Source organism: Gymnoscopelus braueri (assembly GCF_963280865.1).
Source record: "Gymnoscopelus braueri genome assembly, chromosome: 5".
In the NCBI taxonomy this organism is placed as follows: domain Eukaryota; kingdom Metazoa; phylum Chordata; class Actinopteri; order Myctophiformes; family Myctophidae; genus Gymnoscopelus; species Gymnoscopelus braueri.
Genome location: NC_137606.1, coordinates 34110924 through 34137265, shown reverse-complemented (window position 1 = coordinate 34137265; position 26342 = coordinate 34110924). Strand labels below are relative to the sequence as shown.

Sequence of the window (26342 nt, the reverse complement as noted above, 5' to 3'; positions counted from 1 at the left end):
GAAGGCCCACAATGTGTGCGGCTGTGTGCGCCTGCCACATCTGTCAGAATGCAGGCTATAAAACTAATAATGACACAATGATGATGGTAGCAGGCCCTTCCTGAGCCATATGCCACACAAGGGAAATAAGCTAGAGTTGTTTCTTCATTTAGCCCTGAGTGAGTGATGAGCTACAATACACACAACACAACTCACTAAGATCCTTCACCACAGACATTATTTTGTTCATCATCCATATGGTCATTCCAATGCTTCAACAAAAGGGATTCTATTTAGCTGAGCCTTCAATCTGAATTTCCACAAATAGCTGCATGCTTTTAGTGCACTTTGAAAAATACAGGTCTGTATCAAATGCATCAGAATTCTATTTTGAACTGCTGTATCAGTCCAGAGAGTAACACAAGAGGGAGGAAAATCTAGCCAAAAGCTATGGCTGTCTAGAATTTCAATGACTGGCAACCACATGATGTTTTCCTCCCATGGTTACAGAGCTTTATTGAAAGTTCTGTGGTTGAGGCACAGAGCAAATCACATTGCATAGTGAAAAGGCCCTATAGATGTAGCAGTGAGAGTTTGAAAGACAAGTGTTTGCCAACCATCAAACCAACCCTCCTATTCAATCCCATATGAACACACACAGTGTTCCCATGAGGCGTCACATTTGCATTGATTGCTGGCTTGCTGCACAAGGTGAGAGGGTGTGAGGAAGAGTGTGTGGGTAGTTAGTGGTGTCCAGATGGGCCTCGCTATGCTATCAGCCCTTTTCCTAGCGCCCCCAGAAGGGACGAGGAGGAGGTCAGGAGACATATGCAAACTGGGGACTGCTCTGAAGAGGAGGGAGTGGCTCCAGCTGGCAAGAACAAGTGTTGGTGAAAGAAAAGATTGGACCCTGGGTCACTCCATCATGCTTCCTCCGTGATTAGCAGCTTTGTCCGAGAGCTATAGATGAATGATGACGCTAACAGCCAATGTTGACGAACAGGTTTCAGGCCTTATGAAGGACAATGATGCGATGTTAATGGAATGACCGCAACGATTTAATAAGACATCATACTATGACACACAAAGGGGACATGCTCTGTGATGTCTGAGATTAAAGTACTGACATAGATCTGAGTTTATCACATCAAGAACCTTATAACCTTTGATAAATGCCAAAATTCCACCAAATGAATAGCGCAACACAAAACATATGCAACTTGTGAGATCGTTTGGATTTTGTTTGCATGTCCTTTGAGTCACAATCTAGCCAGTTGGTACAAAATAGCCAAGAGAAACACAGTGGTCACAGTGGTAACAGAACCTAAAAATATCATTCAACTTCCCACTCAAAGTCTGGTTGGCTGTCTGTCACCTCTACTTGCACAGACAGACATTTTGTCTTCAGTAGAGCTTATCTGTTCTAGATCCATTTTGGTTGTCAAGGAATTCAACTGATGCTAGAGCAGTTCTGGGGCTCTAGCAGCAGATAGCAATTGATATATTATACACTTTCCTGGTTAATAATTAGGCCCACATCTTAGGCCATTGTTGAAGTCAGTGGAAAATGTGCTAAAGTTGTCGCCAGGCCCACAATTATCTGAAAAGAAATAAAGCTGGGAGCGCACCACAAACATTTGTGAAACACACCCACTATCAGTGGTCAGTAGAAAATGTCTGATTTCAGCGACAGGTTAATACATTGTTTCATCCGTGCACCAAACAAAGACTTACTTCCAAATTCTAGATGTGTAATTTATATCCAGTTTCCCCTAATATTTAGCTAGCCAATAGTCTTTTGCTAAATGCAAGCAGTAGATTGGGGGCAATAGATGGCTTTTATCTCTTACCTCCACAAACTTTAAATGACACACATTGAAATGTTTTGCAGACAATGCCGAATAAGTGTTTTAGGCCCAATACATACATTTATATATAAATAAGTTATATTCACATACAAAAACCAATAGGACACTTTGGGTTGTCGTTGACTTGTTACTCCATTGATTAGAAATTGATAATTTAAAAGGTAGGGTAAGTGATATTTTTTGGTTAATACAAAAAGTATTTTGTTAAAGGTTAAAATACTATATGCTGATAGTAGTCATTGCTATAGAGTGTTTTTTCAGTAACAGGAGTCTCCCCGTCTCTCCAGCTCTTTAATAAACAGAAAATACATTTTCGGTAGGTGTCAAAATCAGGAGAAAGTAACCATTTTTAAGCTTAATTTGTATAGTGTTCCAGTTCCATTTTTTTCTGCTCATTTCTTAGTGTCATCACTTCCAATTTCACTTGTTTAATCAGTATCCTGATTGAGTTCTCTGTCCTGGTTGGATAAAATTGGAAATGAAACTGAAACGAAAATGCATTTTCTGTTTAATAAAGAGGTGGAGAGACAAGGAGACTCCTAATACTGAACAAACACTCTATAGCAATGAGTACTATCAGAATATAGAGCTATTTAACAATTATTTTAACCAAAGCAAATCACTTACCCTACCTTTAAAATATGCTCCTCAATTACTTACATTGCAACCGGAAACAGCTCTCAAAGTCAGTCTTTTAGCACATAAACAAATGAAAACAAAGCTTACTACAAAACCCAAACCTCTATAAAAGTATCCTGTTGCTGCTCACTTCATGTTTACAAGCACTACCTAAGTAAGTAATGTTAAACCTACTAGAGCCCCAAGACACAGCAAAGTACAGTATACAACTTGTTTATCTGATGTAAATGCCAAGAGCTTAGTCAATCAACTATTTTAGAGCAGGGGTTTTCAAACTTTTTAATGTCATGACTCATAAGTAAATAAGTAAGTAGCCTTGGGAGCCAACAGTTCCTGAGCCCTGTGGGTCATAGTTCAAGAGCTTATGAGCCTTACCAAATAGGCTGTTGCCGTAGCATAAAGCACCTTGATACACAGGTACACCCAAGCCCCCAGGACAGGAGGATTACTGAAGCTGCCGTGTCCTGGTGGTCAAATCTAGTACTGCAAGACTTCCACATTTAAAACGCTACTGTGCAAAATAATAATAATTGTAATAACTTTATTTGTCAGACATTTCATTAGCAACAAACCATCAGGTAAGGCATGGCTTATTTAACTAACACTGCCCACTGTGTGGTTAATGCATGCATACAGGACCTGAAAATAGCGGATTCGTATTTTCTTTGTAACAATGCTGCTGTGCAGTTTTGTTTTTGGAAGTTCAGGGTAATGTGGGCTTGTTGTCGTTTATGTCGTTATGCGACGGGAGTAACTACTGTTTAGCTTATTCTGCTCATGGATTTCGTTGTGAAGTGTGTACCAACTGTATGACACACTACAAAAAAGGAAAAGATATTAGACGTCATAGCAGCCCCTAGCCCCCCTACTGATGAAAACCACTTCCAGCACGCCCATGGATATGATGCTAGTATGTGGCAGTGACCCCAATCCAACCCCTGATGCTGAGTGCCAAGCAGGGAGGCATAGACCGCCGAAGTCTGACGTCATTTACACATCCTTTGTTTGTCTACCTGGTTCGCAGTTTTCCACCCCCGTTCTGAATCCCATAGACGTATTTAATATCGCGTCAAATAAGAACTGTGTTCCAAAAATAAACACATGACCACGGCGGGTTGACTCTTATGGATATGAAGCATCAACTGACGGTGAGAAAACGCTAATGTTACTTCCGCCGAATTAGTTACATTTTCGCCAGAAACAGACTGTATCAAATATAAGTGACTGACTATCATAAACGATACAGAACCCCCTCCCTGACAATAACGCCGACACGCGGTGTTTATTTTTGGACCACAATTCTTATATGAGACGATTCTAAGATGACCCAATGTTATTCTCCATAGAGAAATTACTTCCGCAAACCTGGGGATGAACGAGTCACGTCAGGACTTCGGTGCTCTATTGGGTACCATTTTTCAGTCTCTGATCTCCCAGTCTCAGGGCAGACAATCTAACCACAAGGCCACTGGCTGTTTTTTTCCATGTCATATGGACCCCCAAATTAGCCCTTAAAATGCAAAATAAAAAACCCTGATACGAAAAGATGATTTGATTTAGATTAAATTGATTTAGACAAAAATATGCATAGTGGTGACATTAAAAACTATTGTTAAAATAGTCGCTCAATAATTTTTGTATTATTTAATAGTAAAAAATAAATAAACTACTTTCAATTTGACCCTCAAGTACCCCTGGGATTACTTCAAGGACTCTACTTTGAAAAACACTGTATAAAAATGCTTTTTCCTTTCATTTTTGGGAATTACTGTTAATCCACTTGTTTACGACTGATGTTTTTTTTTTTTTTGAACGAAAATGACCTCCTCCTCTGTCTGCATTGTTGGATCAATGTTTAAACCTAGTTTATATACTCGGTGTTGCGTGTCAAAAGAATAGATCTGACTGCAAGCTAACATGTGATAACTGTCTTGCGGATCCGTTTTTTGACAAGCGACACCCTCGCGCGATGGAGTAGTCGCTGCTATAGCAGTGTTGCCATGTCGGCTAATTTTAAGCGACTTTGGCCTTTTTCTGTAAAGTTGCTTGTAAAAATTGAAGGTTGCGGTTTTTTGGCCTTGTGTAGTTGCTTATTTAGGCTTGCTTAGTTGCTTCCCAATTATTATTTTTTATTATTTAAACCAGTGGTTCTCATTTTCTTTCATGAAAATGATTTGTGTACCACGGTGCATTTGTGTTAGAATGTTTTAAAAAAAACATTTCAAATATTCCAAGAGTTTTGGAAATATCTAATATATGCGTGTGAGCTTGTAGAGCGGCTATTTTCAAAGTTCTTTTGTGGCCTAGTAGTTGCTTCTTTTGGGCTTGTTTTCCTAGACCGGGTTGCTCATTTCTCTCACAACATATGGCAACACTGAGCTATAGCTAACAGTTAGCTTACCTGCTAACAGCCATCTCAGTTTTTTCACAAACAATGAGATATAAACCAACTGTCCTGCTAACGACATGTATAAATATATAAACATATAGTAAGTAATAGCACTAACATTCTTGTTCAAACAGTTGCCTTCACCTTAGGTCAGACCACCAGCTCCATTAGTATCTACCAACGTTAAGGTTTTAATTAATTCCTCCGTCGGCCACTTTATTTCGACGACAAAAATGACGTATTTTAAAATAAAAATGACGTAATTTCAAGTGGGGGGGGGAAGTGTCGACACTTTCTCGAGTTGAAATGACGTAATTGTTCTCCGATGAACTTGACATAAACTAGAAATAACTGACAATAACTGTCCTGGGAGAAACAAGATAAGGTGCACAGACAGGAGTGATTGTCAAACACAGGGCCTTGTTCGGTTGGCTCTCAGTCACATCATTATTACCTTCCTTTCTAAACCACAACCAGGTTGTGGCATTTGTTTCTTTGTTGCATGTCTAGTGCAGAATGCAGATAACACACTTTTCAGAGTTATAAACCCAAGTAAAGAGAAATAAAAACACACGACTGTTTTATTACCAAACACCATTAATCTTCCGAAATGAAAACGGTGCAAACTGTGTCATTGTGTATGGTTACTTACTCGTGAAGGATCGATATAGGTCCAGTTTTCGGAATTTTCCTTCTGCAAATTGTCCAAGAAAGACCCGCAGCTCAGTGAGTGGAACAGGACAGAACAGAAGCAAAAAGGCAGGAGAAGTACTAGTCCTCTCTGTGGAACTGGAAGAGCACGGTGGACAACATTGAGGCTTGATGGAGGCCTGCAGCTCTCATCCACACATAAAGAACCATACAGCTTCCTAGTGGGCAGATGGGTGAAATACACAGGACGTTTAACAAGAAGAGGTTGCATTTGCGGGGTTAGAAATTTTGGTTTAACAAAAATAAATAAATAATATATATAGCCTACAATATGTAAAAAAATAAGCCTAACCCTAAAAACTAATAAAATAAATTATTAAAATAATAAAAAAGATCTCCATGGAGGGGGCGGGGGGCGTCATTCGCCATCATGCCGAGTTCTGACTGAGTAATATTTAAAAAATATTTTTGTCCCCCTCTAAGCTTAACACCCCCACCCCCATGTTCACTGAGAGAGAGAGAGAGAGAGAGAGAGAGAGAGAGAGAACGCTCTATCTAGAGACAAGAGACCTACAGCACACAACGGGCACTGAGAGGTGCAGGTGAGAGCACTCTGAAAACTGCACTTTCTATACCTGCCAACTGAACCAGACATCATAAAGGTATACATATAGGTGGGAAAACCCCCACCTCACATAAATTGAATAGAGACTGTCTGTATTCCTTTTATATTAAGTTATCTTTACTTACATATAATATACAGTGTGTGTGTGTGTGTGTGTGTGTGTGTGTGTGTGTGTGTGTGTGTGTGTGTATATATATATATATATAAAGTATATCTTCATATTTATATATTTATTTTTACAGCAAAAGCACAATTGCAAAGTTACAAAGCTGTTTATACCTGGTATGGGGGTATGCTGGGGGCTTTATTGTTTTGAGCTAATCCTTACATTACACTATAGTGCCTCAACGATTTTTCAGTGTTTCACTGGAAAACTCAAGTGTAAAAAAAAAAAAACTCAAAGTCCATCAATGTTTCCAAGTTTAATAGTTAAAAAATAAAAGGAGAATGAAAAAACCAAATCATTTGTTGTCACATACAGAGCGTAGTTTGGCACAATACACCCCACAACTCTCTCCAAAAGCAAACAAGTCACAGAGGCACTTCTTGTTCTAGCAATAGCATGCCAACTGTGAGCCAGCAAGCCGCTAAAGACACTGTTAAGCCTGATTTATACTTCGTCATTCGGCGAGTGACACCGTCGTACGGCTGAATATAAATTAAGCATAAGAACTGATTTTCACCCCTTGGTGCCTGAAGATCAGAAACAAATTGATAGATGCAAGCAATCTGTGTCAGCTTGACTATTAAATCAGGTTCAACAAAAATATGACATACTTATGGGAGGCCATCACTCTCACACACTCACACACACCTAAAATTCAACTTGAACCAATGCAAGAAACTATCCAATCCTTTCTGATCTAAAGGAGTGTCTAGGGTGCTATAGATTAGTCACTGGAGACTTTAGATAAGCATTGAGTGAGGCATACCTACTCTCCTCCCAAATGTGGGACTCGAAATGGACAGTCAAATCATGTTTTATTTTCTTTTATTTAGACAAAACCAAATAAAAGGCACATAAAACATTGCGCATATGTTTACATAATTATTCTCGACAGACATACATTTAAAAAAAAATGTAGGAATGTTTTACCTTTCTGCTAATCAGAAAGCCTAGTCTTTGTATATACAAAAAATTACCATTGTTAATGTTCTAATACAAAAAGATTTATAAAAGGTTATCTTGTTTTTTTCCTTGCATGTGTCTATCATAACTAACACGTCCTCTCAACTAAATGGTTTGTACAAAGATATACATTCATTTGCCTTCACAATATCTGCCAAATTCATCATGAAAAATACAAGGAAGATCATTCAAAAATAATTATCCTCCAAATCATAATTTGGCCAAAGAAATGTTTGTTTTTTCTTCACATATTATTTTGCAATCAAATGCATCAAATTAAAGCACATGGTTAACTGACACTGGTACATTTACGTAATGACCTTAAATAAAAAAGGATACCAATTCATGTTTCAAGGCTGTTCATGTTTATACCAGATCAGAATGCTGAATACAAATCAATTGAGGACAATAACACAAAATAAAAAATAAAACATAATCACAATGTAATTTGGTTGACAAGCCGGTCTTGGCCCATGGCCATCTGAATTGAGGAAGGCTTCCTTCACAATACGACTCCACCACACATCACATCTAGAAGAGGAAGCATTGAAGTGTGGAAAAGTCTTGCGAAGTAGTCCAGGCACACTTATTACGGTCACTGTAGAAGGACAAATGACACCACACGCGCATTCTTCGAACCTAATTTTTTTTGTAGTGTTTTGTTTGAATAAAATAAAAAAGTCACTAGCCTTCTAATGACAGTTTTTGAACTCAATCCTATATTGGACAAGCTCAGTCGTCCACATGCAACATTGAAAAACTGGTGGGAAGGGAATCCATTGCGAAGATCAAGATGCCATTCCAATTTCAAGCAATTCCCTTGGAGGACAGTGTTGGCATGCATGCAATACTATCAAAGGCCTCAAACACCTTGGCTGCCAAAATGCAGACATGAGTAGGTGAATCATCAGAACAGTTACCATTTTCAACTCACACCGTCACCTTAATTGAGCAATCTGAAATGCCCCACTATGTTCCACATATGCAGTGTGTGAATCTTATTTGCCGCAAGTGTTTCAAAAAGGTTTTGCACCGAGAGGCCTTTTACTAACAGGTTTGAGCAGAGCCACTGGACTGCAAATAGGTGCAATCTTTTTAACTAGAATACTATTAGTCTGGTGCAACTGAATACAGCCATTGAATACCCCAAAGTTGCACAAAGTAAGGGAGAATCATCCTGTTTTGATAACCTGGGCACAGTTTAACCTTTTTAACCCTCCAGTTATGAGGACCTCCCAGCATAGAAACATCTTAAGTTGTGCCAGTCAGATTTACAGCTCAAACTCATGTTCAAATTGACCTTAGATCAATTTCCATCTCTCAATTTCCATCTCTCAGGAATGGACGGCCACATCAGGGCTGATAAAGTACTTGCATTGCACTGCCTATGATGGACAGCTAGGTTCTTGTTTCCAAGACAAAATAATAGTGTTTTCATATTTACAAAGAAAGGGTCTAAATGTGTAAGATTCATTAATTCGTTTTTCTTAAAAAGACTACTCTCAGTAAGGTTCCTGAGTTCAGACTTAGAGCAATGGAATCCTAAACCTGCAGTGTCATAATCAGAGGGGATAAATTACTCTAACAAAACTAAATACATCTAGATGATAAAATATCACAATAAAAAAATTGAACTTTGGGACCGCTTTATAGCATAGTGTCTTTTTAGCCACTAGGTGGCCCACTTGACCTCTACATTAAAAAAGGCTTCAGTACTCAATACTTAAAAACTATTTGATCTTTGATAATACTGGCGTTTTCAGGGCATAGCCAGGGGGACATGCATTCAGTGCGAGACATTTCCTCCTTTTTTTGTTATCCTGTACCTTTATCTGTTATGTCCTCTATTTAATTCAACTAAAATACATCCAACAATTCAAGAAATAAAAAGAAAAATCTCACATAAAAATCATAACATACAGTATACAGTATCCAGCAGTGAGGAGTGACCGTTTTCCAGCAACTTTAAAATGTAGACAAGACACACAGGGAAGAGTAAACTGCTTGTGGTTAAATGCATTTGTATACAATCCAACCAAATGGCATTGAGACCATTTCCCCATGATCAAAATATAGTTATTTCCCCCCCAGAATATCACTCACTCTCCCTGCATATGGAAGCCATTGTCCCTTTTGTTGTACTTTTAGTCTTTAAAATGCATAAAACTATTAAATACTGATAAGTCTGCTAAAATAACAAAAGGGGAGGATACAAAAACCAAACCTGCTCTATAAGAGAGCATTTAAAAACAATATCAGCAACACTCCTCTGCTTTAGATGTAGTTTCTGATGCAAAAAATAAAAAATAAAAATACAGTAATCTCCAACACAGCCACCCACGTTTGTAGTCAGACATCCAGTTGATAAATTGTTTTTTCCACCCAATAGGTCACTCTTCCAAGACTTTGACACTATCCTTCGGTGGTTAAGGAGAATCAACAATGAGAAATTATCTATAAAGAAAAAAGAAAGAAAGAACACGGGCGTGGCCCTCCATATTACTGATGACACTGCGTTCACCGCTAACACTGTAGCAACAACGTATAGGTTCAGCAGCTGGCCCCGCCCTCTACTATACAATATTATTATAACATAAAACTATGTTGGTAGGAGGAGGGGGGAGGGATTCTATGGTAGAATGAGAATTCAGAAGGAATAAACATGGCAGGTGTAGGGGAGGTCGAGGTACAAAACAGAAGAGGGTTGCCTAAGGGATGTCTACCATGGAGGGGAGGAAGGCAGGACTTGGGATAGAAAAGGCATGCTATCCATGGGCCTCATGGAGATATTGAGAGGACCGGTGATATTCATAGGCATTTGGGTAGTGATGGCCACTGGGTGGGCGATATTCATGTGTGCAGTGGTGGGGATGTTGATGGAGGCCAGGTTGACGGGACCAGTGATGGTAACGGGGTGCTGCAGGTTGAGCGGTGAGGTGATGTTGACCGTGCTGGTGGTGATGTTCATCTGGGCGGCAATGGTGACCGGATTGCTGGCGTTGCCGCCACGGTTCATAGCCGAGGTAATGGCTGCTGAGTTACTGACAGGCGTCGCAGCTGCCGAGTTATGCACATTGTTGGCATCTGTACAGTGAGATAGACAGGGAGACGACAACAAAAGAAAAGGGTGATTAGAGGTAGACAACCCTCCCAGTCAAGGAAAGCCAACGCCCAACACAGCTCCATTGGATTTGGTTGTTTAGCAGGATCACTGAAAAAGTCAATTCAACATTAATAAAACAGTGTTTCAACTATGGTAGGACTGTTAAAAGAAAAACCTACCTTGGGTGCGAGAGATGTCAATTAGGACTTGGAACGAGTTATTTAAGATCTCTCCTACCGTCAACTCACCTGAGGGGTAAATTCAGAAAGCAGGCTCAATAGGCTAACCAGCTAACTTTGCTCAATATTCATTAATTCATAACAGTTGCAGGCCGTGCACATATTCAGATTTACGTAGGCCTATGTGCTGTGGGTTGAATTGTTGCTGATATTGACATGTTTATTTCCTGGTTAACCAATAGATCCTGCTTTGTGAACTATAACCCTTGCCACTACACATCATCAACAAAAACAATGCACATTAGCAAAATTGAACAAACGAAAAAAAGGTTACGGTATTTAAGGAACCAGACTTTATTTAGATAATAGATTTCTGCTATACAGTGGCATTATATTGTGAATATTGGGTCACTTCAGGCATTTGTACAACAAGTCAAGTTTGAGGGTTTTGGGGGGGGGTTCTGCTACCAGCTACTTGATTACCTTTTCGTGGCATTGAGTGGTTCCACTGCCAGTCACTTATGCCTATTCAGAAATACAGACACATAGGGGGTTAAAGGAGCAAAGGGCAGCGGTGCCATTACGTGGGCATGAGTTTCAACAGTTGGGGTGATAGGTTCCTATTTCCTACATGAAAGTGCATATAATTTTGTCACAGACTGTAACTACACCCACTGGTTGTAAAGAAAAGAGTTTTCTTTCTCCTTCTGGGAAATCTCCCAAAGGTCACAACTGGGCTTATAAACTTGGCTGAACCTCCTAGCAACACTACAACATGTCTGATGTCCTGATACACCCTAAAAAAAAAAATGAAGGTCAGCAGTCATAAAAATATGTGTCTGTGCTTTGTAGAGCACAGCAGCAGTTCAAAATAAACAAAAAATTAACAAATCTATTAAGATAAGCAGCTATTTTATTATTATTATTTACATTTCTGCCCATTTTTTAAATAAATGTAGTCTTCTAACATTCCTTTCATTAGTTAAAGCTTGAATGCCGACTTGTGGCAAGAAAAATAACTCCCTCAGCTGTACTAGTGGAGAGGGCATCTGTTATTCCTGCAGTCAAATCATATCGTGCCTTTGGCAGCTCATATCACTGTGCCAGTTTGCAATGTGCGTCAAATGTATTCAACGTGCAAAGCCCTTTAAATTTAGAACAGAGAATCTCATAACAGATTTCTAGCTATGGGCTATCTGTTTCTGTCAGCACAGATAATCATCACCCACACAAGTAAAATAAAACCTTACATCAAACTGCTGCAGCCAAACATTGTCACCGCAGAGGACTGCAGCAATGTTTTGACAATTTATTGTACTAAACTGAACTGAAGTGCTTCATGATTTGGATATTTGCTACTAGGACAAATAAGACAAAAGAAAAAAAGCAAGAATGATACAGCATTATATAGCTGCACAAAGAAAAGTTACATCAGATTGTGTGCACTGGTAAACAGAACTGATGCAGATAATATTACAGTGTGTAATACAGAGTGGGTAACCTTACACTGGTATTAAAAACGGCAGGTTAGATTCAGTTCATGAACGCCTTAGTAGATCGAGACAGGTATCACAATCTATTGAAGGCTCCCACTTGGAGCAGGCGAGAGACCAATCAACTCTGTGCCACACTCTCTGTTAAGCAGTCCCCCTCTGAGGTACATAGTCGACATCTTTGTGGCTTATGCTACGCTGAGTCATTTCCTGTGACTCATCTAGTGAGTGAGACATTAAAGAAAAGCTGAGCAAGTGACTCATTCGCAGTGAAACCAAAACTGTAATGACACACTACAAGATGATCAACCACTGACCAAATCCTACACACTGAGTCACAGCTAGAGGAAGCCCCTGTTGTCTTTGAATGAAACGTGGTAGGGCACGACTGGAGATTAGAACGGTTGGGCCGGTAGGGAGGTCAGAGCGACAGACTGCAAAGTAGAAGACAGACAGGGGGAATGTGGGGGGGGGGGGGGGGGGGGGGGGCTGGTGAAGACTTTCGGCCTACCTTTATTATTACATGGGTTGTTGAAGCTGGCCTGGCCGTGTGTCTTGAGGTGACTGGTGATGTAGGCAGCACTGAGCATCTTGCCACAGATGTTACAGGTGACCTTGCCCTCGTGCCTGATCATGTGTGAGCGCAGACGGTCTTTGGTGGCAAAAGCCGAGGTACAGGCCTAAGGAGAGTCAAGTATGGAGGATAAGACACCCGGCAACATTTTGGAGTCACTCACTTATATGCCTGCCAGACTTGAGAACATCAACACATAAGCTGCACAGTAGGAGGTCAGACGAATCTATTACGTATCACATTGCAACCTGTAAGATTGATTTTGCTTGTGAGGCTTTATCTGTGCCTAACTTGTCTTAAATTTTGGTGAAAACATTTAGAACTAGAAAAAGTGAGCTAGCCAATTGGAATGGAATATGAAAAATGTGACTGATACATCTTGATCACATGACATCTTGATCGCATGACATGACAAAAATTGAAAAATTAGATTTTTTTTAGGTTTAAGAGCAAGGATTTGAACCCATGGAAGTACTTACCGTTACTTGGCACTTGAATGGCCTCTCTGAGGAATGAACATGCTTGACATGACAACTTAGGTGGTCAGGCCTACAAAGTAAGAGGGGGACATGGGAGACAATGGAGAATCGACATCTCAATAGAGTACAGCTTTATAGTACAGTTTCTTAATCAACAGACACTGGCACACATTACACCAAAGATGTTATTCTTTGCAGGCTGAAAAATAGGGCTGTGGAAAACTGAAAGGGGGGTACAGGATCTATTTATGCAACTGCGATAATCTTTCTAAACTGCCCATTTTATTTTTTTTACTTTTAGTAGAACGATATATACAAAAGCTGTTCCACAGTCAGAGATGTGTGTTTCAATGCATAACCAATTAAAATACACATGGCAAACAAAGTAAATCTGTTTGCGAGATAATGTTTTTGTTTGTTCCCTCAAACCTAAAAATAAATATTTACAGCATTCAAATAAATAAGGATAATCGAATTAAAACAAAATCCCAGAAAGAGAGTTACACAAATCTCTCTTATGTGTATGAAAAATATCTGCTACATAATTTGGGCAGCAGACAATCTCTGAAATCACTGGTTTGTGCTCCATCTAAATTTATCGTCAAGAGTCAAAGACGACTCAATTCCCTCATTCTGTAGAATCATATGCCTGCTGTCCATGAGCCTGAATGCATGTGGACACCTCTTGGTGCAGCAGCAGCTGTCAGTTCTACATTAGCTGACTGCACCAAACCGGACAAAGATTTTTCACTCCAACAAAAGAGTGTGGCGCAAAAAAACTATCTCTGAGAAGGCCGTTTCACACTGGTAGGGCTTTTCATGATGGCAAGCAGGTGTCCGATCTCATCTTCTCAGGAGTGCGGTGGTGCTGAAAAGCCCACATCTCCCCCCTCCCACTTAAGGTTCCCTCTTTCATTCAAGATGCAAGGGATAGGCCCTTTGAAAACAACCAAGCCTGCAAATATTGCAGTTTCTGAAAAGTAAAAAGATAAGGACTCTACAAAGTTATGAATTACTATGAAGTAGATAATGACCTTTTTAGCTCTTCATCTTCATCAATTATCCAGAATATGCCTATTGGATAATGGTGCATTATCCAATATTGTCTGCTTTACTTCAACTTAAAAGTCAAATGGTTTGAAATGACAGGAAAACACCTCTATGGAGGAATGGGATAGATTGCACTAACAGGGGGGGGGGGCAAAACAATGGGAGGGCTACAGTCCATGGAGTGGGTAAATCAGACCAGTCAATCAAAACACTACCATTGCGAGCAGGACTGCCACTGGAGACCCCTCTCTTCTGGTGCAGCCTGGCCCCTGCAGCAGCACTCTCCCTGTCCTGTGCCGTTCTCCCTGAGAGGGGGGGACACGAGGGACGACTATGTGACGCACGCAAAGCTCCAGATAGATATACAGGGGCCACTGCTTGCATGTCATGAGCCAGTACTGAAACTGCATGGCTGTTCTGGGCCATTTCTAAGAGCTACACAGCTAAAGAGACATCTCATATTTTAATGCCTCTCTGCGTGCACATCTGCTGACTTAGTTTGACAATTTCCCGGCCTATCACATTTTTGTTATTATGCAAGCTGACTCTGATAAATAGGGCTTCTTATATTACAACTTAGGCTTGCTTCAACAGCTTCTTTTTTTTTCTCACAATCACTAGCCATCATAACAGTTATACCTGCCTGGGGCTAGTTTATTTACGATGTACAAGTTGTATAACTTGTTTTGAGATTGACTGGTAGAGTGCTGAAGCTTTCTGTTTTCATTCTCCCTTTAGCTAAGCCATGGTAAAAAAAAGAGTGTTAAGTAGCATTAGCCATATATCTTTTTTTTTAATTCTGGACTTTCAAAGGTTTTGCTTTCTCGACCTGTCATTTTTATAATATGAGGTTAAGCACAAACCTTTGTCAGCATGTGTCCTATTTGAGCATTAAGTTGTAGACTGTATGCAGTCTAGCATTGTAATTTCTCATTTCGTAAATATAACTTGCAGGGAGAAATCAATAGCCATCTGGTTGCTGCACCAGCAAATGAAGCATTCTTCAATTAGAGAAGCCCGAGAATGCAGCTTCTACTGAAAAACAAATGAAATGCTTAAAAATGTAAAAACATTTCGGCTCTGGAAAACAGAGAATTATTTCTGTGCCAGAGTTTAAAAAATGCAGTGTAGCAGTTTGGTAAATCACATCTTTCACTATAAGGGAGAATTTTGGAGCCCATTGATATGAAAGCAGTGATTGAGAGCCACCACTTTCCCCAAAACTGTTTGTGCCCTTCAAGAAGCTCACCTTATGTGACTTCATTAATGTTAAAAATGAGAAAGACACAAACTCACCTTACATGTTACACGACAGGCCATTATAAAAAATTAAATCAATTATAATCATATATTATTAGACTGAACTACGGAAAAAACACTGTATAAAAATACATGCAAACTTATTTGTGCATACCTGGAGAAGCCTTTCCCGCACACAGAGCAGATGTAAGGCTTGTGCACTCCACCGTCGTGTGAGCGCACATGATATGTCATGCGGTCCTTCCTCTTGAACCTCTGTTGGCAGATGGGGCACTCAAACGGCTTCTCGTCGGAGTGCGACAGTTTGTGGCGGTTCAGGTGGTAGACGTCACGGAAGGCCTTCCCGCACATGTCACACCCGTGGTTCTTCTTCACCGGTTTGGGAGGCTTCTTGGGGATACTCTGCTGCTGCTGCTGCTGTTGTTGCTGCTGCTGCTGCTGCTGCTGCTGCTGCTGTTGTTGCTGTTGCTGCTGCTGTTGCTGCTGCTGTTGCTGCTGGTGGTGCTGCTGGTGGTGCTGGTGCTGCATGGAAGTCATGATGCTAGTGCCCGTGGAAGTGGAGGTGGTGGCTGTGGTCAGGATGCCTGCTACAGTGGAGATGTACGAGGGGTTCCCGCTGTTCTCCCGCGGGACGGTGGAGATGAGCGGCACCATGGTGGGGGCCGTCTGTGTCTTCTTGGGCCGCGATACCATCTTGATGCCCGTGTGGCAGGATTCATGCCGCCTCAGGTGATAACTGTCCCGGAAAGCCTTGTTGCAGTAGCCACAGATGAAGGGCGTCTTGGATTTAGGCTCTTTCTTGATATTGGTGATAGGCGGACCATTGCCACCACCCCCTCCACCGCCAGTACCACTGGCCACATTGTCTTTTAGGAGTTCTGCAGCACTGACAGGGGGCTTCTGGTCCAAGGGGATGGGCAGCACTGGCTTCTGATCAGGTGGCTCGGTTCCAGAGTTCAGGAGTGGAAGGAGGCTGTTCCCGGCCACTTGGTGCTGGTGATGCAGGGCCTCATTGGCCTGCTGAATTATGGAATCACACACACACACACACACACACACACACACACACACACACTTAAAGACACTAGAGCAGCAATCATAGAGCACAGTAAACACAAAGAGAGGGAGGAGAGGAAGATGCTTTTCTGCTCCAGAGAGTTGGAGTGTTCTGCCTCATCAGCAGAAGCACTGCCTCCAAGATGTGCTTACAAGTGTAATTTGGCAGAGATGAAAGTGGAACAGTATCAATGGGATTCTTCAAAGCAGCAACTAACAGCTGAACTTTCATTTCTTATACCACTTCTGAGTTCTGACAGCTTGAAAGTCTGGTGTATTCCCCTCTAGCATGACCATCCAAATGCAAGTTACAGTTTTTGAATTTATACACCTACATATTTTAAAACTTTCAACATCCCAGGGAAAGCAGCAGTTTTCACACAAACACACCAAATTCAGAACATAAGATAAGAAAATAGTTAGGGCTCCAACAGATGCTATTGATGATTCAATTAATTTAGACAACATTACAGTAGATTAGGTAATTCAGTTTGAAATTATGGTAAATTCTCGTCAGAACTTTGTTGACTCTGCACATGGTTTAAGACCGAAATAAAACCATTCATTCATTCAGACAAGTAATGATGGCCATTTGGACACATTTTCTTAAACAGTTACCATTAGTCCTTACTGGCTAATAAACCATTAAGAATAAAATATACTTTTTAAAACAGACAAATGTCTGTTAATCACTGAATCACCCCCAGGACTGCGTTTGCGGTCATTAAAACTGTTACACAGGAACCCAGTATATCCAAATGTGGGTAAATGTCTCCTCTGTCGAGTGCATCGTGGCGAGTATTAAGTAATTGCCTCAGTCATCAAACCATGACATTTTTTATCAACATAAAGCTAAATAATATTGATTCAGAACATACGTTTTGTAATGTAAATCCCATGCCTGCCACTTCCTGGACGACCTAAGGTTGTTTATTTTCCTCTTCGTAAAACTTTTGTACTTTAGTCAGAATTGTAACCGGCACGAGATACAGTCAGACATTAAAGGAGCAGTTCACCCAAAAAATTACTTATTGTCTATAAATTGCACACCCCATAAAGCCTTGAATTCGTGGATTTCTTTTTGTTTTAGTCGCATTCCTAAGCCAATAATTTGATGAAATTATGAATGTTGGTGTATTTCCGGTAGGAGATACAAAGAATCTACTTTGTGTCTCCTACTGGATACATTAGCCGGTAGGAGACAGGAATTATTGGCTTAGGAATGCGACAAAAACTAAACAAAATCCATGAATTCAAGGCTTCATGGGGTGTGCAATCGATAGAAAATAAGTAATTTTTTGGGTGAACTACTCCTTTAAGGCTAAAAGGATAACACAAAAAAGTCCTGGAGACTACGTGTCATCGGCAATTAAACAGTTGTACCTTTGTAGCGTGGCGACTGCTTCCAGGCATAATTTTAGGTGTAAAAAAACTATTTAACCGTTAGTAACCGGTTACCAATTTCTTAACGGTTAACGGTTAAAATAGTTAACCATGGCCATCACTAAGTCACAAGTTATCCTGAATCCAAAAAGACATCTTGAAATTGCTTATTATGTTTACTCAGGAGTCAAAAACATCTTTTATGGCAACTAGGGGCTTGTCTAGAAGAGCGTCCGCCTGTCTGTCTGTGTGTGCATGTCCATGGCTAACCTCGCAAATCACTGGGCTGATCAGCGTCACATTTCTTGTGCATGCTGACATTAGGCCAAGAAAGGAAATCCCTGAATATTTTTCATTTTGTGAATTCATGATCTCAGATCCACCGTCTGACTGACATTATCAACATGAACTCAAAGATCATCCTCGAAGCCATCTTCATATTTTATCATGTGTAATACGTTTTTTTTCAGACAAGCTTTCACAGTCTGGTGATGTTGTGTAAATAAATAACACATATTAGAAATGTTTACATAACACCGCAAAAAACATGATTTGATTTCTAAAACTTGATTCAATTATTATTTTTTCTGTCGACTGATTCAGCAATTTATTGTTTTACTCCTAAAATTGTTAGCCTAGCAGAGCTCATATGCAAGGGAAACTTGTTTATATTACTGTCCATGTCTTTCATAGATCTTAATCCTCACAAATCACAACCACAATCAGTCCAGGCCACCAAAATCCTCTGACTGGTGGCATGAAGGCGGATGTGTGCTGAGACTGAGGCTGGGCTTTTAACACAGAGACAGCCTTTAATTTATCTAAAATAGAAAGTGACTCATTTCCTGGGCATCCGAGTGACTCGGACAACAAGAGCAGCCACGAATGCAACTCTTGCAGGGGGGTTTAGAAGGCAGCTGTTCAGCAAGGTGCCGAATGACTAATAAGACATAGGAGGGAGGCTATAGGAAACTATTCAAATTGTCAGCACTGTGGGATGACGTCAGCCAACTCAGACAGAATATAAACAAATAAATAACTGTTACTGTACAAATAGTTGAATTGTCTCTCATCTTCATGCTTTCCCATTTTTGCCAGACCCAAGGGGGTCGGGCTTACATGAGGCTTTGTATCTGTTTTCTCCATACATGGTATGTCACTTTGTCCCCCGGCCCCAGCCAAAAAAGTCTGTCCCTCTTTCGTCATAGAAGGGACATAGAAGGGACACACGTCATGCGAAGCCATTCAGATTTCAACCACTAGGGGTCTGGCAGTACCAGGTCTCCTGGTTCTAGTATATATATATACACTGTATGGGCCTACCGTGTGTTGTACCTTGACTTGGTGTCAGGGTGTCCAGTTTACACTTAAGCTCATCATGTATTGCAAACTAAAATATCTTTAGTTCTCTGTTCAGATGCACAGGCGGATGAGTCCAAAACACACATACACTTCTTGATCACAGCCCACGCTACCACTCAAGAATCTAAATCTGTTGCTTGTAAGTCGATCTCCCATGGTTATGTTTTCATGTGACCAGTCAACGTCTGGCACAGGGTGTTCTAGGTAAGCAGAGAAGAGCACAACCTGTCCAATAGATTTACCTAGTCACCTCCAACCTAAACACAAGGTTCATGATTCAACCACTTTTTGACTATGCTTGCACCTCCTGGTACTCCAACACCTCAGTGTCACTGAAGACTAAGCTTCAAACCTCCCAAAACAAACTGATTCGGCTACTCCTCGGATTGGGGCCCATGACCCACCTTTCTCCCACCCATTTTGCCAGCCTAGGCTGGCTCAGGGTGGAAGACAGGGTTAAACAACAAAAAATGGGACTGGCCTTCAAAATTGTAAATGCAAATTTGCCTGATATGCCCCCTATTCCCGCATATCTGAGTAAATACCTCAAAAAGGTTAGCGACACCCACAGTCACAATACCAGAGGGAGCGTTAACAACAATTTGGTACCACCCACCCATAAATCAAACATGGGCAAATTCTCCTTCTACAGCACTGCCACCCAGGATTGGAATAGTCCAACTCCATCCCTCAAAAAATGCAGTTCGCTGGGCTCATTTAAAAGAGCCTTAAAAAAAAAAATCACCTTTCAGGAGGCCAAAGGAGGTAGTACCATTTTCCCGTTAGACAGCAGACCCTCCCCCCCCTGTTCTTGTACATATTTTTTTTTCCCTCTTTTTTATTTTTTTGTTGTACATAGTGTTATTTTTTTTGCTGTTTATTTTGTAATGATATTTGAACTGTGGTGCCACTATATATGCCTATGAATTGAATACCAAGGCCCTCATTGGAAACAAGTCCGCAAGGACTTTTATGAACGGACCTGTTAGACAAAGTATTTTAAATGTAACTGTGCTGTTTTACATTTTTTGCCTAATAAAATATTCAATCAATCAATCAATGTGCATATCACATGGCTCAAACCTTCACCAGAAGAAAGCATGGAATATTAACCACTCTGTAACGGTTTTTATTAAAGGCCTGAAAAAAAGATAAAAAACTTAAAGCAATCTGCTTTCCTCAACTCCTCATAAACATGATATACTGCCTTTGTGTTCTATGCAGCCTTGCACAGGCGAAGTTAAAATGGCCTTATGGGCACTCAAGTTACTCGTTTTGGAAATTAAACTCCTTCATGCAACTGTTCTCGAGTTGACATTTTTAAGCCACAAGCATACTTTGTGCTATAGCAAAATACAAGTGCTATATATCTATATCTATATATCTATCCATCTTTCGGTGCCATTTCACACTACTTTCATGTGGCTTGTGGCTGACTGAGGTGTCACAGTTTCACACTGTCATTTCCCTAACCACATTCAGCACACCAATTTCCCTAACAGCTAATTTGCCACTGACAACATGTGGCATTGTAGAAAACAGATGTCTGGGCAGAACAAATTTTATTAATGATGCTCAAAGCAATCGGCCGCGGTCCGCAAAGCAAAATCGGACGTTTTTCAGCTGATCTGCTGTGATCGTTCTCTCTCATAAATCCTATTTTGTGCCGGTCATATTTACATGCACAGAACAATACGGTGTGCAGCAACAACAACATGCTGTTGGTTTGAATGTTTTTCAGTGTGAGCAGAAACATTGAATTGAGCAGTTGAATTTCCTGCAATCTTTAATTACCTCACGTGCGTGTTTGCTAATTTTCATTTTGTCAAAGCATCAGAGCTTCGTCTCTTGGCTTCTAAACTGTTTATACGAGGGTGTCGCAATGTCAAAAATAGTTCTACAACCTCAGAATGCGTCGGGATGCGACCCGCTGTTACATTGTATATCTACCCAGCATCGAGTAGACATTACATTATCAAATGACATCATCAAATCCGCAAATTCTTGTTGAAGTCTTAATGCAAAAGTACCCTACAGACGTTATACCTCCATTCAACACCACCAACAAAAATACTTATTGAAAAGATAAACAAAATACAGTTTCTTCCTAATTTAGCAAATTTTACCAAACTGAAAAGGTGTCATGGTAGATGACACTTTTGTGTCTGGTAGAATAATATTTTGAGTACCTAGTAATGAGGCCAAATATATTTTGTTTAATCTGCCAACTTCATTCGGTTAACTTGAGAAATAAAAAAAACAATACAATTATGGACTTTATTAAACATATGGGTGGATTTATTTTGTGTTTAATTATGATGAATTATTTTAGGCTTGAGTACTTCTACAGATAACGTTCAAATGAATATAAAATAAACACACAACACAGACATAAAAGAGATCTTATGTTGTTTGTATATGTCCTCCGAAAGCAGCTTTGTCATGTTAGCTATATATAGCAACATACATTTTTCAGAAAACTGATAAGATTTAGAAGGCATTTTTAGAATCAGCCTCAGGTATAAATGGGTTGAATACAGTAAATGGATGGAATGTGTAATCCAGGCAATCTGACTTATCAATTTAGTCCATTTTAAAAATCTATTCGAATTTGTTCACCTTGATTCGTTTATATTCATATTGATTATTCAAAACTAACTGACAGAATAATTGTAAATATGTAAATAATTGACAGTTGCAGCCCTAGTTTTCATGCAGAATCCTGATACCTGCCAAACACCAGTCACTAAAAAAATAACAACAAACAGACAGACCAGCAGTCTTCTGTTTACTCAACAATGACATGATGAAAACATGGATTACACATTTAGTTATATAGTCTATACAAATACAACAGCAAAGCAGGTGTTTCTTAAAAGTACAGATAAAAACTACAAAACCATGCTTTTGAAATAAACCTAACGTCTTCTGCCACCAACAAAACAATGCAAACAATAGAGGCTTGGAAAACAATTTCAAATACATAAAGCAATGACAGGCAAACAAAAAAAATGACCCAACGGCAGTAATAAAGCAGTGTCGGAGGACATCTTAAGTCTGCAGCTGCCAGCATTGTCCAATTGGTCATGGCAGATCCCCAAAGGGATAGGATGAACAGAAGGGGGAGGGGGTTTATGAATATTTTGGGCAGGGGGTGAAACAGAGGTTCACATTGTAACCAACAACCTTACAACAGGTCGGCCCAAAGACACCGCGATTGAGACACTCTTGTTCTTTTCTGTAATCACCATAGGGCAGGGTTAAAGACCTGACCCTTAGCTTTTCAGGTTCAGCCAAGCATCCCAACCCGGTCAGCCAGGCAGGGGATGTGGTCTGGTTAGTCCAAAGATCCCAAATTGTGCTCAGTTTTTTGGGGGGCAGCGTGCTCTTTTGTGGAGGACACAAATCCAAGCGCTGATGCACTTACGACCCTCAGGGGGGTCTGTTCAGCTGCCGTCCGCGTCCCTACTTAGTGCAGGCGGCCACATTGTGGAACAGTGTTTGGGACAGTGGAAAAAGCTAGGGGCCGTCACAGGTTGTCGAGTCGCTTTTACATCTTCCACACTGTAGTGGGACTCAGACTGGAATTGTTAGTGCCATTAGCATTTCTTATAGTGTGTGAGTGAGTGTGTGTGGACAGACCAGGCCTGTACACGCGCACACACACACACGCGCGCATGTGTGCGTGTCAGTGTGTGAGACAGCCAAGCGTTCACGCAGACACTGAGGCATAGTGAGAGTGGCCCGCTGTGCCTTCACGCTGCTCTGATGATTTTGATACAAATCCAGTCTGAAGGCTGAGGTCATTCCAAGATAAATAGTGCTGAAACACAGAGTAGGGGGCGTGGAAAATAACAAGAAACAGCGCAGATAAAAGCAGCATCGTTGTGCTCCTCATTCACAATAAGGCGGGGCGTGTTAACAACAACCCAGCTCAACACATTGATAATCATTTTAAATATCTATACATCCATGAGCATTAAGGTGGTAAAGGATTTGCTTTCAACTGTTCTGTATGCAGTGACCCTAAATTACCATGTACTGACTGAATCCAATGGCAAGATTTAGGGGGAAACCCAAATATGACATGGCTCCATTTCCAGTGATAAAACTATCTCTAGGATTAAAATGTCCTGGGCTATTTGTCACACGTCTTCTAAAAACAAACAAGATGGTCTCCCAGACCAGTGAAGAGAAGTTTTCCAAAACTTTTGACAAAGTATTTTCTTTCTTTTAGTTGTGCGGTACACCATCACACATACAGATAATAGTATAACAACAACGGTCACACATACAACAGTAACCTAGCTTAACTTGCTTAAAAAAAATATAAAAAAAACAATCTAATATAGAATATACAAGGCACAATCAATGAACCATGATTGAGAAGTAGCCAACCAAGAGCATTGCTCCCTCTCCACAGTAAACCCCTCCCCACCCCTTCAAATGCCATCAAAACAATGCCTACAGAACAATAACAAGTAACGCTCACCAGAGTGTAGCCTCATTAGATGCCTCATCACATGCAGTGAATCAAGTGGGGCCTAAATAACGTTTCCCCCTTCTCCTGTGTGTGCACAAGCTTCAGGTATTCCGGCCATGTTAGCCATGAAATAAAACCATCATAATGGCTCCCTGCTCTTGCCAATTAACTGAGAACAGCTGCAGCTCTTCAGCGGGGGGACAGAGTAGCATAGCATACAACTGGGCCTGTACTGTAATACACTTCAATTCGGTGTGGGAGGAGAAAAACAATGTAAATATGTGGCCATTATCATGACATTTATGAATGGGTCAAAATAGGCACAACAAACAAACTTAAGTGAAGCTGTGTTCATGGGCTTTGAGTCTGTACCTACAGACAGCAATCTTGACATTCCGAAGGAGGTCATGATTTGTCAGACCTGGTTCAAAACACTGCAGTAATAGCAGCAGTCCACAACAGTGTTCAATCCACTGATTTTAGTTATGACAATCTATTTGCTATCAGTCTAATGTAATGAATAATACAAATACAAAAATATGTGTTTACACCAGTGGTTCTCAAAGTGGATTTCAGGGACTCTCGGTCTCGGTTCCAGGGGGGTCTAAATTGATCCTTAAAAGAATGTAACTGAGTCAAAGTTAAGGGGAGACCTTGAAATGTAAAAGTTAGAGAACCATTGGTTTACGCATTAGAATGCTTTGACTTTTTTTTATTTCATTCCTAGGGAGCCCAGCTATGCAACCGAATTACTTGCCACAGCTAAGCATGCACAATATTTAGTCAATTAAATCAAATACAAAGAGACATGTTTTCAGAGATCAGCGGATGGAAGTACTTGGTGCATCAAGGTCTGTGCTCTGGCCAGCAGCACTTTGTCTGCTGCACCGCAGCTTAAAGCATAGTTTGCATTCTTCTCTCCAAACCGCGGTTACATTTTTTTGGGAAGAGGGGATACAGTTGAGTTGGAAAACATTGCCCCTTTCCCAAAATAAATAACATACATCAGTAGTGAAGATTCTGAAGAAAGCGTCAAGTTTTAGAGTCGGACCTATGGCTTTATTAGACCCCTTTCCGCGTGCCAAGCAGCCTATAGGTTCATTTAGTACTAACTACTAAGTCCAAAAAAATACGTATTTTTTTTTAACAAAAATGACGTCTTTTCAAACAAATTGTCGACGCGTGGTCAACTTTCTTCAGTTGACGAATCATATATTTTTTCCCTTAACCAAGTGACACGCTTGAGCGACTTAAGTGTAAATTAAAAGCCAAAACAATTTACAACGTTTAAATAGCTTCTTGTAATGGGAATATAACTTTATGTAAATGGTTCGCAATTTGAACTTCACACATTCCCGACAAGAATAACCTGAACATGAACGTGTTTACTACTACTTTACATCATCTGTGTCCGTTAGAGTGTTAATAACGTTGTTTCTCTCCCAGACAAGAGACGCGATCAGTTTGAGCTAAACCAGTGGTCCGGGGACCACCAGTGGTCCTTGAAGAGTTTTCAGGTGGTCCCCAGCAAAATGATGGAGAGTTGATAACCAAATGGACCCGTCCCATATAGATCTTTAAACTCTTGAGAGCGTAAAATGAATGGAAGGGTCCATTTGGTTTCATTTTACGCTCTCAAGAGTTACATAATAGTTTAACATCTGCAATACTTAATTAAGAAGAAATCTTACACAATTAAGATAATGTAGAAGAAATGAATAATTGTTATTTTTGACAATCTTATCCAACGATTACACAATATTCAAAGTTTTGGGTCTGGGAGGCTAAATCTCATCAAACGGTGGTTCCGTGGCTCAAATGCCGAGTAAATGATGGACCTTGATATGAAAAAGGTTGAAAACCACTGAGCTAAACCGTTAGCTTTGGTTAGCTTAGCCACCACGGCTAGCTAATTGACCAGCGCGCGCATGACGAACACCAGTTAGCAAACTGACAAAACACGTTCCTTTTCAACTGTAAATAAACGATCCAAGTGACAACAAATACCACCGATATAAACGAACGTGCCGAGACGGACCGTAGGAAGAACAAACCGGAGGAGGGGGGCCAAAAAACACTCGAGAGCCGCCATGGCAGCCCCTACACAGCTGGGGGTCTCGGGTCTGATCATGGAGCTGGCTAGCAGCTCGCTTTTACGAGCCAAAATAGCATGTTAGCCGACTAGCCTAGCCTAGCTAACTGGTTAGCCGACATGCTATCTGGCAGGCTAACGCTATCACCATTGTTTTGCTTGGATAGCTTCTACTTGAATCCAGTGGCGCACAGAAAACCCCTGGATATGAATGCATAACCTTGTTAGAAACAACGCTCCTACGGTTCTGTCACACACACACTTAAGTGTTCCACGTACCTGGAATAAAAAGGTACTCCAGCTCGGTTCCATTGCAACACTTTAAAAATCTGCAGGAGGAAACCTACAAGGAATCTACAACAAAGCGGCTAAACATGGCAGCTACAACTTCCTGTGGAGCCTCCGGCTGCGCTGAGCGAGGGCCAATCTGGACCGGAACCACCACGGACGATCTGGACCGGAACCAGCGTTGACTTGCCATGTCCGCTTATTATTTATAAGCGACTTTGGGCTTCTTTTTCCGTAAAAGTTGCTCGTAAAAATTGGTG

The 26342-nt window shown here is 40.6% G+C and overlaps 2 protein-coding genes across 9 annotated transcripts in view; both read right to left on the bottom strand.

The window, feature by feature from the left end:
* Positions 1 to 5710, bottom strand: part of cuedc1b (CUE domain containing 1b) — a gene marked incomplete at its 3' end in the record, with an annotated part of 42057 nt that extends 36347 nt beyond the window's left edge. For all 3 annotated transcript variants that reach the window (XM_080428679.1, XM_080428678.1, XM_080428680.1), the window contains exon 1: positions 5528 to 5710. The remainder of the gene's footprint in view (positions 1 to 5527) is intronic.
* An 850-nt stretch (positions 5711 to 6560) lies between these two features.
* On the bottom strand, positions 6561 to 26208 carry vezf1b (vascular endothelial zinc finger 1b). 6 transcript variants are annotated; one of them, XM_080429034.1, is made up of 8 exons: positions 26074 to 26208; positions 15573 to 16438; positions 14374 to 14463; positions 13109 to 13178; positions 12567 to 12735; positions 11046 to 11087; positions 10563 to 10631; positions 6561 to 10364 (listed from the first exon to the last, which is right to left on the bottom strand). In XM_080429034.1, exons 1-8 carry the CDS (start codon positions 26104 to 26106, stop codon positions 10000 to 10002), a joined length of 1704 nt encoding a protein of 567 aa, XP_080285160.1. In that variant the 5' UTR covers positions 26107 to 26208; the 3' UTR covers positions 6561 to 9999. The 6 variants fall into 6 exon arrangements, with proteins under 6 accessions (XP_080285160.1, XP_080285161.1, XP_080285162.1 ...); XM_080429035.1 differs by lacking the exon at positions 10563 to 10631; XM_080429036.1 differs by lacking the exon at positions 14374 to 14463.
* Positions 26209 to 26342: the final 134 nt, after the last annotated feature.